Source organism: Triturus cristatus, chromosome 6 (genome assembly GCF_964204655.1).
Source record: "Triturus cristatus chromosome 6, aTriCri1.1, whole genome shotgun sequence".
NCBI classification, from domain to species: Eukaryota; Metazoa; Chordata; class Amphibia; order Caudata; family Salamandridae; genus Triturus; species Triturus cristatus.
Genome location: NC_140589.1, coordinates 1,233,759,800 through 1,233,775,285, shown reverse-complemented (window position 1 = coordinate 1,233,775,285; position 15,486 = coordinate 1,233,759,800). Strand labels below are relative to the sequence as shown.

The 15,486-nt window shown below is 49.1% G+C and overlaps 1 protein-coding gene across 1 annotated transcript in view; it reads left to right on the top strand.

The window, feature by feature from the left end:
* The window catches only part of NT5DC1 (5'-nucleotidase domain containing 1), a 1,278,063-nt gene that overhangs the window by 927,891 nt on the left and 334,686 nt on the right, over positions 1-15,486 (top strand). Inside the window, exon 9 of the mRNA XM_085612174.1 lies at positions 12,368-12,486. Coding sequence (XP_085468300.1) covers positions 12,368-12,486 — 119 coding nt within the window. The remainder of the gene's footprint in view (positions 1-12,367; positions 12,487-15,486) is intronic.

Below are 15,486 nucleotides of genomic sequence, written 5' to 3'. Positions count from 1 at the left end.
CGTATGAACCACAACGTGCAGTTCATGCCATCAGCGCTCTTTTGTCCTATATATATTCCTTGGAGAATCAGGATTAGAAATGGAATTCTCCTATCATGTGGCTCTCATCGTCGACTTCTTCTGATCCATCGATCAATCTTCTGGCAATTGAGGTAGACTTTGGTTCAGAGGGGGGTTTACATCAGCATGATAAGAGATCCTTAGGGTGAATTTTTAACATGTTTCATAAAAAACATCAATTCTCCAAGTAAAGCGAAAAAGCATTTTTAGTACGTAAACTTGCGCTCTGATGCCCGCGAGGGTCATGTTTGCGCTTTATAAAACATTTCAAATAAATAAATAAAATAAAATACTCCTGAAGTACTCTTTTATGTACTCTCACTTCTTTGTGACTCAACGGCAAAACATCTAAAATGGGAATAAAACGGGACTGTTTGAGGGATAGTTACATTTACTGCAAACAGAAAAGACTGTACCCTTTTTGCACTTTTACGAATAGGGAATTAACCGCAACATTGTTTACACTACTGTTGTAGTGATCCTGAAATCATGGAAACACAACGTCTGGCCCTAAATGTATGACATTAGGGTGTTAATTTTGACGCCTCTGAAACCTGTACAGTGTAAATATCTATGACACTGCAGTCTCAGAAATAGATCTATCTCTGAGGCACTGAGTGTCAAGTTTATTTCAAAATACAAGTCACATTATCAAATCCTATATAACTTTCAAGTTTCCCAATTCCATGCATGAATAGATCATGCAATATCTATATAATCTGACTGCTTCTTTACATTTAACAAAGACACTCAGATGTGGGATCATAAGAATGCCCATCTCAAAAGACCTCTCCACTTCTTTCTCCCTCCAACCATGCCATCTCAGGGCCACAATTATACACAAAATCCAAAATTGGACAACCCAATGCCGTAACCAGCTAAGCAGACTATATCATATGAAATCCCATAAAGGGACCTGCAGAGCTGTGTAAAGCTACCAGCATACTGAAAACCATAAAACTACACATTTTGTCTCTCACCCTTCCTCATCCAACACACTGCTATGTGCTGTGTCCCGTAACACAATAACTGCACCTTGGTGGCCATTGCAAACGATATGGAAACACGTCCCACATAGGATCAAATCAAACACAATGTCCTTCCTAACATACAAAGTGTAGCATTCTATTCATTTAGGTGAGTGCCTCAGCACCCCTCATAGGGGTAGTAAGCACTATCTAAATGCTGCAGTACATTACAACACAATATCTGAAAGAAACACGTTAGTAAGATTCCTTACCTTAGAATATCCCCAGGTGTCAGGCTGGATCCGGAAAGATTTTTCGTCAGCAATACCCTTGCGCGTCGCTAGGCGTCATCTGCGGCTCCGCGTCCATCGTCGCGATCGCCGAGATGACGTCGTCGGAGTACTTAGATACCGCCCTCGCACGCTGACGTCAGTTCTTCTTTTTTCCGCGCCAGTCGGACGAGCATACCCTTTAGTCACTTTTTGAATAGACTTTTTGAACGTTTTTGGTTCCTATTTCGAGTCGACCTCGACTCCTGGTGCCAGTAGGGATGCCCGGGTTCAAGCCATGCAACGCCTGTCACCGCCTGATGTCGGTCATGGATCACCACCGCCGGTGTCTCTACTGCATTAGGGCCGACCATGATGCCGAGTCGTGCCTCGACTGCCGGGCCTTGACCTCGAAGGCTAGGCGGGAGCAGTCCCGCAAGCTGCTCGAGATCCGGCAGTCGGCTCTGCGCTACTCAAGGTCCCGGTCAAAGAGGAGGTCGAGGGACCGGTCGCGGAGCCGCAGCCATCACCGCTCGTCGGGGTCGAAGTCCTCGCATTCCAGTAAGTGGAGGCACAGTAAGAAGTCGAAGAAGCGACATCACTCTTCTGACTCCCCTCGCTGGTCGCGTGACTCGGCTGAGGGTTTGGGTGGCACCACCCACGCAGCTCCGTCGGAGCCGCAAGAGTCGCATCCGGCCCCATACCCTCCGGTCCCTGGGCCCGAAGCAACTCCGACGGAGATCCGAGACTTCCTCGTGGCCCTGAGGAGTCTCACTCCGCCGTCGAGGCCTGCCGGCGCGTCTTCAGGCCCCGCAGGTCCGACTTTGGGGTCTAGCGAGCCGGCGGCTCCGGCCCCGGCGCCGGCGTCGACTTCGGTCCCGACGCCGCAGGCCCCCGGGGGATCCAGGCCTGGATCCCGGTCGATGCCGGTCGACCTTATGACCCCTCCGCCGGCACCGTCTTCGGACGACGTCGTCCCCAGATTTAGTCCCGGTCCGGGCCAGGCATCAGAGCGGCGCCGTATCCCGCGCCGATGGATCACAGATTCATCTGCCGCCTGCTCCGACCTTTCCGCCTGTCTAGCAGGAGTCGGATGACGGGGACGACTGGGAAGGGTCTGAGGACCCTCTGGCACAGCAGTGCCAGTTATCTCAGGACTGGGCAGAAGAGCTGGGGGATTCCAGTGGTCTTGACATCTCCCCTGACACTGGCTTCATCTCTCCTCCCTCCGTGGCTACGGAGGAGGGTGCTACCTATTCTGTGGTGCTGCACAGGGCTGCCGAAGCCCTTCAGCTGGAGCTCCCTGCAGTGGCCGTGAGGACTAACCTCCTCACTGAAGTGCTTCAACCGCCAGTAAGCTCCTCTGAGCCTCTGCTGCAGTTCAATGAAGCACTGACGGACGTTCTGATGGGCACCTCGTCCAAGCCCTCCTCAGTCTCTCCTGTGGACCGGAACGTGGCCCGGCGCCACCGCCCCGCACCGGTCGAACCCAGCTTTCTGTCGGTGCACCCCACGCCTGAGAGCCTGGTTATCCAGGCCTCTACCTCCCAGTCCGCCTTCCCATCCACTCCCCCGGATCGGGAATCCAAAAGGTTGGAACAGTTTGGGAAGAAACTGTTCTCCTCTCTTAGTTGGTGGTTGTGGTCTATCAACACAGCGTGCCTTTTGGACCGTTACCCACACTCCTTGTGGGATACAGTGGAGGACGTGCTGCCCCAGTGGCCGGAGGAGGCCCAGACACGGCTCGCCCAGGCTCTTGCCGAGGAGCGGGATGCGACACGGTACTCGATATGATGTGGGCTTGACACAACGGACTCGCTAGGTAGGGCAATTGCGACCACGGTGGCGATTCGTCATCACGCCTGGCTGAGGTCCACGAGTTTCTCTGGGGATGTCCAGAGCACCCTCATGGAAATGCCCTTCGGTGGCCGTCGCCTCTTTGGTGACAAAGCTGATAGTGCGCTGGAGCGCTTTAAGGACTCCAGGGCTACGGCCAAGTCCTTGGGCCTCTTGGCCCAGCGCCCGCAAACTTCCGCTTTTCGCCCCTTTTCTGGCCAAGGAAGGGGCGCCCCCACACGCCCATCTAGCCACAGGCCGCAGAACCAGCCTCAACGCGGTCGCGTACGTGGAATCCACCGAGGCGGAGCGGGGGGACAGAGAGCCGGTCAGCCCACATCTGCCCCAGCAGCATCTGCCTCAAAGCCTTCCTAGTCCGAGCTTTCAGGCCCATTCCACGCCAGTGGGAGGCAGAGTTCGCCATCACCTGCTCCACTGGTGTACCATCACATCGGAGAGGTGGGTTCTGCAGATCATCTAAAGGGGCTACTCTCTCCACTTCGAGACGACCCCTCCAGCCATGCCACCGCAATACCACCGCATGTCGGGGGATCACTTGCAACTTCTGCAGGAGGATGTTATGGCCCTCTTGGCCAAGGGGGCCATCGAGCGCGTTCCTGGCCCAGATGTAGGTCGGGGTTGTTATTCACACTACTTTCTGGTTCCCAAGAAGGGCAAAGGGGGCCTACGCCCTATCTTGGACCTCAGGAGCGTCAACACCTTCCTCCGGAAGGAGAAGTTCAAGATGCTCACCTTAGCTCAGGTTCTGGCTGCCCTAAACCCTGGAGACTGGATGGTAGCGTTGGACTTGCAGGACGCTTATTTCCACATCCCCATCCTGCCGGCCCACCGGCGTTACCTGCGGTTCACGGTAGGCCACGAGCACTTTCAGTTTACCGTGCTCCCCTTCGGCCTCACCAGTGCCCCTCGGGTGTTCACGAAAGTGATGGCGGTGGTCGCAGCTCATCTGCGCAGATCAGGGGTTCCAGTCTTCCCCTATCTCGACGACTGGCTGTTGAAGACAGGCTCGCCCCAGGCAGTCGTCTCCCACCTCCAGACTACGGCCGACCTCCTGCATTTGCTGGGGTTCTCCATCAATGTGCCATAGTCGCATCTGAGTCCCTCCCAGAAGCTCCTTTTCAGTTCGGTTCTGGACTCGGCGCAGTTCTAGGTCTATCCTCCGGAACAGCGGGTTCAGGATATTCAGGCTCTGATTCCGATCTTTCAGTCTTTATCCCGGGATTCGGTCAGGTTGGTACTGCGGTTACTGGGTCTGATGGCCTCCTGCATCCTGCTGGTACATCACGCCAGGTTGCAGATGCGGGCTCTGCAGTGGGACCTGAAGTTCCAGTGGGCCCAGCATCGGGGCAACCTGTCCGACCACGTCTTGATTTTAGAGGGCACTGCAAGACAGTTGCAGTGGTGGCTCACGGACCGTGATTGGGTCAGTGGCAGATCCCTCTCCCTACCCCAACCGGAGCACGTTGTGGTGACGGATGCGTCCCTTCTGGGATGGGGGGACCACATGGGAAAGGCGGAGATCAGAGGCCTCTGGTCTCTGGCGGAGTCCCGGCTCCATATCAACCTATTGGAGCTGCGGGCGATCCAGCTTGCACTGAAGGCATTCCTTTCTTCTGTTCGGGGAAGTGTAGTGCATGTGTTCACGGACAACACCACCGCCATGTGGTATTGCAACAAACAGGGCGGGGTGGGGTCGTGGACCCTTTGTCAGGAGGCTCTGCGCCTCTGGATATGGCTGTAACATCAGGGCATCACTCTGGTGGTTCAACACGTGGCGGGCTCTCTGAACGCCAGGGCGGACGAACTCAGCCGCCAGTGCATGATGGGTCGCGAATGGCGTCTGAACTCGGACGTGGCGCAAGGCCTCTTTCGGCAGTGGGGAGAGCCTTGCTTAGATCTATTCGCCCCTGAAGAGAACGCGCAATGTCATCAGTTCTGCACGATGGAATTTCCAAGACGGCACTCGCTCGGAGACGCTTTTCATCGCGAGTGGAGTTGCGGTCTGTTGTACGCCTTTCCGCCTATACCACTTCTGCCCAGAGTGCTGAAGAAGATCAGGTGCGACCGGGCCCAAGTCATCCTTGTGGCTCCGGATTGGGCACGATGATACTGGTATCCTGAGCTACTCAGTCTATCAATCGATCCCCCGATTCGACTGCCTCTTCAGGAGGACCTTCTGTCGCAGCATCAGGGGACGGTCCTCCACCCGAACCTGTCCAGTCTCCACCTTCATGCGTGGAGATTGAGCGGCGACAGTTGATGCCATTTGACTTGCCTCCTGAAGTCTGAGATGTCATTCTGACAGCCAGGCGTCCCTCCACTAAAACGGTACACGCCTGCAGGTGGAACAAATTTGTGGCATGGTGCACAGCAAAGGCTGTGGATCCCCTTTCTGCCCCTCTTTCTGAGGTTGTACTCTTTCTTCTTTCCCTGGCCCAGCAGGGCTCTGCTCTGAGCACCCTCAAGGGATAGCTTTCTGCTATTTCTGCTTTCTTACGGCTTCCTGATAAGCCTTCTCTTTTCAAATCCCCTGTTGTTGCTCGATTCTTTAAAGGCATTACTCATATGTTTCCTCCTGTCCCTTTCGTAATGCCTCAGTGGGATTTGAACCTGGTGTTAACCTATCTGATGTGCGCTTCCTTTGAGCCACTTCATAATTGTCCTCTTCGTCTTCTGATTCTTAAGACTGCTTTCCTGGTTGCCATCACCTCTGCTAGACGGGTGAGTGAGCTCCAGGCTCTATCTTCTAAGCCTCCTTTCCTTTCCGTCCATCCGGACAAGGTTGTTCTCAGGACTCGTCCTTCCTTTCTCCCTAAGGTGGTAACTGCCTTTCACATCGGCCAGTCTGTTACACTGCCCACCTACTTTCCACCTCCGCTTCCCTCGAAAGAGGAAGCGAGGCTGCACCGTCTGGACCCAAAACGGGTGCTGTCCTTCTATCTGGACCGCACAAGACAGTTCCGGGTGGATGACCAACTCTCTGTTGGGTACGTGGGCGCTAAGAAGAGGCGGGCGGTGCACAAGCGAACCATCTCTCGGTGGATCGTTTTGAGCATTAAGGCCTGTTATTCCTTGGCTAAGAAGGAACCTCCTGTGGGGCTGGGGGCCCATTCCACTCGGGCCACAGCGGCTACTACTGCCCTTGGAAAGGGGAGTCCCTTTGAAGGACATTTGTCAGGCAGCAACGTGGGCCTCGCTGCACATGTTTGCCAAGCATTACTGCCTGGACATCCAAGTCCGGAGAGACGGCTTCTATGGCCGTTCCGTTCTCCAGGACCTCCTGGTGTGATCTTGGTTCGCAGACCCACCACCGGGGTTGGTATTGCTGGGGTATCTATTCTAAGGTAAGGAATCTAACTAACGTGCTTGTTTCAGATGAACAAGTTACTTGCCTTCGGTAACGATATATCTGTAAGAAACATTAGTTAGTTAGATTCCTTACCGCCCCACCCATTCTCCCCGTTCTGCGAACTGATATCTAGGGTTAAGGTCATCCCTTTCAGGGCCCTACGTTCATGGCACCAGTGTTGGTCTCTTGCATGGCTCTGCGTTCCTGGCACGGAAAGCTATGTACAAGAACTGACGTCAGCGCGCGAGGGCGGCATCTAAGTACTCCGACGTCATCCCGGCGATCACGACACCGACGACGGACGAGGAGCTGCAAACGACGCCTAGCGACGCGCAAGGGTATTACTGATGAAAAATCTTTCCGGATCCAGCCTGACGCCTGGGGATATTCTAAGGTAAGGAATCTAACAAACTAATGTTTCTTACAGATATATCGTTACCGAAGGTAAGTAACTTGTTCGTTTGTGTGCATGCGCATATGTACGTATACAGAAATTGTATAGGGTGAACCTAGCTAAAAGCAGAGAGCTATATTTGGGGCAAAGGTTAGAATACAATCAACTAGTGGTTTGAGAGGCAGCTGATTTGTGGACTGTTAATGCATTGTGATGTAGTGTTCTTTAAAGATGTGCTTATTCAAATCTTTCTTGAATTGGAGCAAGGTTGAAGCGGTCCAAAATGATAAGGAGGTTTCCAGGGGTCTAGAGGAGGACTTTCACCAGAAAAATGTGGAAGAGATGGCAGGGTAAGAAACTTGTGGAGGAGCACAATAGATGGTAGCAGGAAAATGGTTAGAATGGACAAATAAGAGGGCAGAGTGCCACAGTTAAACAAGCATTTGCAATGCAATAGGTCTCGCATTTACACGAGTTTGAGCTATTGGCATTGTAAATGACAATGCCTTTTATTTAGGTTTGGTTTTTACAACATAAATAAAAGGCATTGTCATTTACAATACCAACAGCTCAAAATCGCGTAAATGCGAGAACTACTGCATTGCAAATGCTTGTTTTACCTCGCTGCCATGCATGATGCCAAACGCAAAGCGGCAGGCCCACACCAGGTCTTTAAAGAAGATTCAGACCTGTGTTATGCAATACTAACTCTGCTCTATCAAACCTGCCTAACGTCCACGCAATTCCCAGAGAGCTGGAGGGGTTCGATCTTAATTCCCATATACACGAAGGGCGACAAAAGGGATCCATCCACTCACCGCCTCATTGTCCTCCAGGACATTTAAGCCCAGGCTTACGCCTCTGTTCTATTGAAAGACCTGGAACAGTGGGCAAAAGTGAATGACATAATTCCACTCAGTCAAATGGGCTTCAGGGCAGACTCTTTCACACTGGATAACATTGTGTCCCTTTCCTATTTAATACACCGGGCAACGAACAACAAAAAACTCCCACTCGGTCTGTTTTGTGGATTACTCAGCCACCTTTGACCTCATTGAGAAAAACAGCCTATGAAGGAAGCTGAGAGATTTGGGCATACCAAACAAACTTCTCCAGGCCATTATATCCCTATACACTTCTACATAGGTGCAGGTCAAGTAAACACCGACAGCGGTCACAAGGAAAATCCAGACAGATAATGACCTTAAGCAAGGTTTTGTGCTTGCGCCCCCTGTTAATCTCTTTTTTGCAGACATGGGCGCAGCACTGAAACAAGTGAGCCTTATCCTGCCCAAAATTGGAAACATTAAGGTCTCAGTGCTCCAATACGCCAATCACGTAATTCTTTTGCATCACACTAAAGTAGGCTTACAGAAGGCCCTCAATGCCTTGCACAAGTACAACCTGTATAATAAAATGGTGGCAAATGGCTCCAAGACCAAAGTACTAGCCTTCTGTAATTCAACCAAAAAAACTAATTGCACATGGACCTTGGGTCCATTAACAATCAGAACAGCCGATGCCTATAACCACCTGTGTGTCTGTGCATCAACCAAAGGCGGTACCAAAAAGCACCTGATGCACACTGTGTCAAAGGCGGAATCAATAATAATCATGTGCAAATGAAACAATCCCCTGGAAATCCCTTCTACCGCCCCAAAAAGATGAGTCCTAGCAGCTACCCTCCTACCAACGATCAAGTACAGCCACAAACCGGGGCCAACTAGTAAACATCATGGATAAGAATCAGCTCAAGGCATACAAAATGGTTTTCAGACTACCATCATATCTACGGAGCTCCTTCATAAGGCTTGAATGTGGTCTGGAGGGCCAAACATGGGCAAGCATGGCGTCCTTTGTAAACAACTACTACAGGGTAAAAAAAAAGCCCCACCTAACACCATGAAACTGTTCTCCAGAACACCTTCACCCAAGAACCCATGGTCATTACAGCTTCAAATAACAATTGCCACCCTTCAAATCAATCAGACGGTATTAAACAGTTTACAGCGTTCTTGAGCCAATGTTAAAGCAAAGCTGAAAAAACAAACAAATATTGTCAATGGCAAGAGATATGGGGAAACCTAGTAAATCAATGTTACTATCAGTGGTGGGGCAATCGTATGCCAATGCTCAGCCAGACTGACTCAGACCCCAACCTTATCTTAGCTGTGCACTTCTGAAAGCATGCCATAAATCAATAATGTTTGCAAGCCTTATGGGACTGCAATCTAAAAAGGTAAACCCCAGGTGGCAGTCACTCACTAAAACGTCAAACTGCAGACTTTGTGATTCCATGTGTGAATCTTTTAATCCTTTATTATGCGATTACCTTGCACTCTTCAAACCACAGAAAACACTATTAAAACCACTACTTTTTGCCTACGGCATAAGAACAAAAATACAATAGGTCTCGCAGTTGCGAGAGTTTGAGCTATTGGCAATGCTTTTTATGTATGTGTTTGAAAACTTGCAAGCGGTGCGTAAACATGCACTATGTAGGTTTTCTGAACACAAATAAAATGCATGGTCATATACAATGTCAATAGCTCAAACTGTTGCAAATGCGAGACCTCCTGCATTGGAAATGCTTATTATGCAAAGGCATGAGATACCTGACTAACTCACAATTGCAACAGCGTTTTTTTTACGCTGTCCAGTGGACTTATATGCTGTGTTTGGCAATGGTCCAGTCCATTCCCAGTTATAACATTCAAGTCAGCCCTTTCATCCTTGTATGCCTCTGTTGCTCCTGTAAAAGCAACTGTGAATGTGCATAAAAGCTGCAGTTTGAGTGTCTGATATCGGCACCAGAGGAAGAGATACAATTACACATGGTGTCCGGGGCACAAGAATATAGGAGCTGAGCTGAATCGCTTCCATCTATTTACAGTTAGCTGCCTTTACAGAAGCTCACGGAGGCAGTAATTTGACCCGGAAACCAGGGGTGAACCTGGGTGCCTGCAGCCCTTTGGAGTGAAAGAAAAGCTTTTCAGGCTGCTCACATTTGTAGTTTACGGAAGGAAAAGGAAATACAGCAATATGCGCACAAGACCGCACGGTGTCTGCAGCGCTTTCAAGCAAACTATTGTAGGATGCGGGGGAGCAGTTATCAGCTAAAATGGGGCGGCAAGCAACTTCATATACTTTTACAGAGTGCTGCAAAATGCAAATATTGGAAAATAACTACTAAAGCGTCCAGCCAGTTACAGTTTGGGGGAGCTCTGAGGGGGACATAAAAGCATTGGGTGTCTTCCGACACCGGGATCTGAGACTGAAAATGCAGCTTTTCTAAACATTCACAGTTGCTTCAATGGGAGCGCACTATTACACATGATGTCGGGGGCACAAACATATAGAAGTGAAGCAAAAAAGTTTCAGTCTATTTACAGTTGCCTTTACAGAAACTGAAGGAGCAACACAAACGTGACCAAAACAACATTGGATTGAAAGTGAAGTTTCTCAAGCTGCTCACATTATAAAGAAAGCGAAAAGAAATACTGGAATGTCCGCCTAAGACCACACAACGTGTCTGCAGCGCTTTGAAGGAACAGAAGATGGGAGGGTGGGAGGCAGGGGACAGCAAGAAACTACAGGTTATACATCTTGATCTTGAAGGTAGCCTAACACTCAGGAAGCCTCAATTTTTACATACGCTTGCATTCATATTTTTTCAGTTCAGACTTCACCCTTTCATCTGAAATGCTTCAAACGACTCTTCATGTCGTTGATGAAAACAGCGATGTCTTGGAGATAGATCCCACCGTTCCTAGGCCCCCACAGACACACATGAGAACTGCAGACTGGAACCTTGGTGCTTCCAGAAAAAACACACAGACAACACGCACTCATTTTGCATAAAGTGTAACTTGAGAAAAGGGGCGTTTGTTTATGCAATAACAAGTAGTCATTTCTCTGAAGTATTTACATTTTAAACAAGTTAGGACTATTGGCTTTGTCAATCGTTGTTAGTTGCATAAGATAAATTAGCAGTAACTGTGGCTTGTATATAATATTGAAAAAGCATCCACTTGAAGCCCTAGTGACACCACGACAATGTTACTGCTCCTGAGTTTCAAAAAGAGGCACAAGAATCCAGAGCAGACATGGCGAGTAAGTTGGCTGAAGAGGTGGGGGTGGCAAATGGTGTTCACGGGCGCTTTGATGTCCTCAGTGGCCGCGCGGCTCACTGAAAACATCAAAGCGCCCGCGAAATGTAAGTGATCACAATCGCGATCACACTTCAAAGCGCGGCTGTGTGACAGGCGAAAGTGAAAGACGAGTGCTTTCAGGCTGCCAAATGGTGCGCGCGCCCGGCACACATGCACAGTAGTTGGCGGCCTGAAAGCACTCGTTTGCACTTCCAAAAGTGCTTACTATAAGTCTCGCCAGAACAGCGCTAAAGCGCTGTCTCAGGCGAGACCTAAAAAGGGAGGGTGAGTTCAGAAAAGGTAGACAGTAAACTGAAGGAAAGACATGAGAGGTGTGGAGAAACACAAAGAGAGCAGAGTCAACACAGTATGAACAAAGCTAAAAACATCACAGTAAAGAGAAACAACAACCAGAGACTAAACAGCCCGGTGTGAAAGAAATAGAAAGAGGAGGCACTGAAATGAGGACAAAAAGTGATAGAGATAAGAGAGAAGAGAGACATGTAAGACGACTGAAAGGGACATAGAAAAAAAACAAATGGAAAAAGTGACTAAAGAAAAGATATTCAGGAGGAGATGTGGAAGGGAGCATTGAGACGGGCATAGTGATAGGCGAGAGATATGAAAGAGAGCAGATTTCTCGCCAAGAGAATCAATCACGCCAAGTAGCTGTAAACACGGTAATACTTCTGCAGTAGCATGTTTGCTTTTGTCTCTTTGTTAATTTTTTTAAAACATTGTTTATACACAGTGCCATCAACTCTATGTAGAGCAGATTGGGCGTAGCTGCCTGTCGGAATACATTAATTACTGTTGACGACTCTGGCACCCATTCTTGACACCACTGGGTCCAATATCACCCATCTCACAGGCTTTCATATTGCACACACACATACATTTAAACACACACTCATACATACAAAGACAGTCATGCAGATATAAACATGCACTCCCCGGCACATGGACAAAAATTCACTCTTAAGGAGTTGAAAGCTGCTAAACACATAATGTATATCCTCCCCTTGGACATGAGCATTCAAGCTCTTCGTCTGCAAGGCACACCCGCGATTCCCGACACATCTCCTACTCCAGCTAACAGCACATAAGAGCCAGGTTCATAGCCTTCTAACCAGAAGGTGGGATAGTTGACTGTGTCGAAGGCAACTGAGAAGTCCAGCAATATCAGGAGGCAGGAGTCCTCTCCACCTGTGGACAGGAGAACCGCGTCTATGATGTATAAGATAGTCGTTTCCATAATACAAGAAGTGAAACAGTCGCGCAACAGTGCAAACATGGAATCATGTTTTTTGTGCTTTCAGAAAATGATCAGGAACAAGACTCGCTGCCCTTCCTGGAGAAGCCTGGCTGGTACTCGCATGGAAACTGGGTCCAGCTTTACGATCTTTTAAAGAAAATATCTGCCAAGCCCGAACCCAAGGTATGACAAAAGCATGCATTATTTGTTTAATTAATCTATTGGGTGATTGTTTTATTATTTAATTATTTATTTGTTAGACCATCTGGTCCAAACGGCAGCTTTAGTTGTTATGCCAGATTTTTTGTAAATAATACAACAATAGTACATAAACGACAACATATAGAGAGAGGATTTGGGTCAGGTTCCTGCAGCTACGGCTTGCTGGAAATGTCAGTAGCATTTTGAACCCACCCACAAGTCATCATTCATAGAATGGGAAGTGGGTGGTCCCATTTGCACAAAGCCAGTGTAATTAACATAACATAACATGTGTATCTGTAAAGTGCACGTACATCCAGAGGCATCTTGGTGCTGAATAACAGATGTTTATTGTTACCCAATGGTATCCATTTTATTGACCTCAGATGGATGAAAGGCTGAGTGAACCTGCTGGGATTTGAACCTGTGACCATGAGGTCGAACACAGACCCCTATAGTGTATGCATTAGACCACTGGGCCACCAGACCACCCCCCCTCCCCCCAGGTCACATTGACTCCTCCCACTGGACAGTCCATTGGGTGTTTCAAGTGTCTAGCATTTTGAGTGACGGTGTTGTGCCCATTTACTGTTGTGTCCACATGACTAAAGGGCGTAGTGAGAGGCAGAGGTGTCCGCTTTAAGGGGCACATGGAGAGTTGGACTCTTTGCCACCACGCCCAAGCTTGCATTGCTCCTACGTGAACAGAGGCACCAGGACTTAACTTGCTTCTGTCACCTCTGTCCAGGTAGGCTTGGCTTCTGGTGCTTGTACATTTGTCGCCATGTATTCCTGCAGAAAGGTTGTAGCATGAAGGCGTAGTACTGTTGCACTCACCTTTCCTCACAGGAACACCAGTTGTTCATCAGTGCAGGCACAATTCTCTTAGTGCATACGAATCATATTCAGTTAATTAAATGTATACTGATTGTTAAAGAAAGTACTTTTAAACGTTCTGAACAGCATTTTCCTTTTGGTGTACTTAAAAAAGCCATCTCACTTTGTTGCTATTTCCAGACTTATCGTTCTTGGCGTTTCTCCTTTAATGTACCTTTATCTTTCATTGAAACAACGTGAGTTACTGATGTGGCCTAACGGCTAGAGCGTTCGACCTCGGAGCTGGGGATTCAGGTTCGAGTCTTGGCGGGGACTTTCAACTTCCTCCCAATTTGGGGCAAATCCTTTAATCTCCCCATGCCTAACAAAATTAGTGTGTCCGTCTGCAACGCAACTGGTGCTCACGTAAAGCTCCCTGATACCTTCGGGTCTAGTTCGCGCTATATAAAACTCCTGGAAAGAAAATGGCGAAACCACAGTAAGATCATGCCTCGCAGTAACAGATCATGCAGGCAAGTGGTTAACGTTACAGAGTTCTTGGCCATGTCATTCTTTTTTACATTTATTTTACCGAACCATAAATAGACTTAAGTCATCAATAATATACTCTCCTCTCCACATTCTCTCCAGCATAGGTCACCTACTCCAGGATACATCACCTTCAGCTTCTCTGCTGTCACGTGCCATCCAGATGTGATTTTATAGACATCTTCTGTGTGTAGGACTGCTATGCTATTCTGCCCTCTAGCTGCCCATAGTCTCCACTATCTACTCAGGATAACCTTTCTCCCTGTCTTGTATTTTCACTTTTCATGCCTCTCTCGATGAGAAGCTTGTATAGTAATGACATGACGCTCTTTATACCTCAAAGACAGCAGCAGACACAGCCAGGAATCTGGCCACTGCCCTCTTAATCTGCCCTGCCCTTCCCAGTGCTTCGTTCGACAGTAGTCCAAGCTTTCTCCCTGTTACATGCTTTGTTATGATTTCCCACAGCCGCTGAAAGTGTGGATCTCAGACCCCACATACATCTCAAGTCTTGTTGTGTGATCTCCGATTCTACACACATCACAGGCTCGCCTCTTGTTCATGAGGGGGTTAGAATGAGTTGGTGGCAGGGGCAAGAGGATCGTGGTCTGTGGATTTCATAATTATTTATGCCAAACTTCCAAAATCACACCTGAGATCTAACGTCCAGCTTTTTTTGGGAGTTTGATATAGCGCGAACTCGACCCAAAGATATCAGGTATCAGAACACTTTACATGACCACCAGATTCGCTACAGATGGACACATTCATTTTTGTTAGGCACATAATCACAGGATGTTGAGCGTTGTTGCCAAGATTCAAACCTTGTTCCCCAGCTTCGAGGTCAACCGCTCTAGCCGTAAGGCCACATCCTCTCCCCAAGCTTCTGTCGCCATTTTTGTTTTGGCAGCAGTATGACTTATAATATCATCCTACAGGCCAGCCCATATGAGCCCAGTATTTGAAGGATTCTCTTATTCCCAACATGCCTTCACCTTACAGGCCGCGAGTAGAGGAGGCTTTCCTTGCCACCAAAGTTAACCCCTTCCCTGCTCATGACGGAACCGTTCCGTCATGAGCCACGGTTGCCGTGTGCTCATGACGGAACGGTTCCGTCATGGCAATCCTGTCGGCGGCCGCTCCGCCTGCGCGGCGCTGTTTCCCCGCCTGTGCGGGGCGACAACGCAAATGGGCGGAGTCATGACGGAACCGTTCCGTCATGAGCACAGCTCAACTGTGGCTCATGACGGAGCGGCTCCGTCATGAGCACAGGCCCGCCGCGCTGCCCCCCGCACCCCCCCGCGCCGCGGCGGAATTCCCGCCGCGGCGAAGGGGTTAAAGAGGTTCTTCTGTGGAGCAGAGAGTACTTACAGACAGTGCCTGGAAAATATTAGAGCCTTTTGAGAATGTTCATCTTGATGGCGTTGTGCCATTCCGTCTTAGATATGTTATCTGATAAAGTCTTCTAACCTCAGATTCCTCACCTTTGAATACTTCCCAGGGGCTAGACTGGATCCTGGAAATTTTGAACAATAGCTCTGCTAGACTGGTAGGTGGTGATGTTCGGCTCCACGTTGGTGTCGTCTGCGTCAGAAGTGAGGCGCAGTGCCCATATAA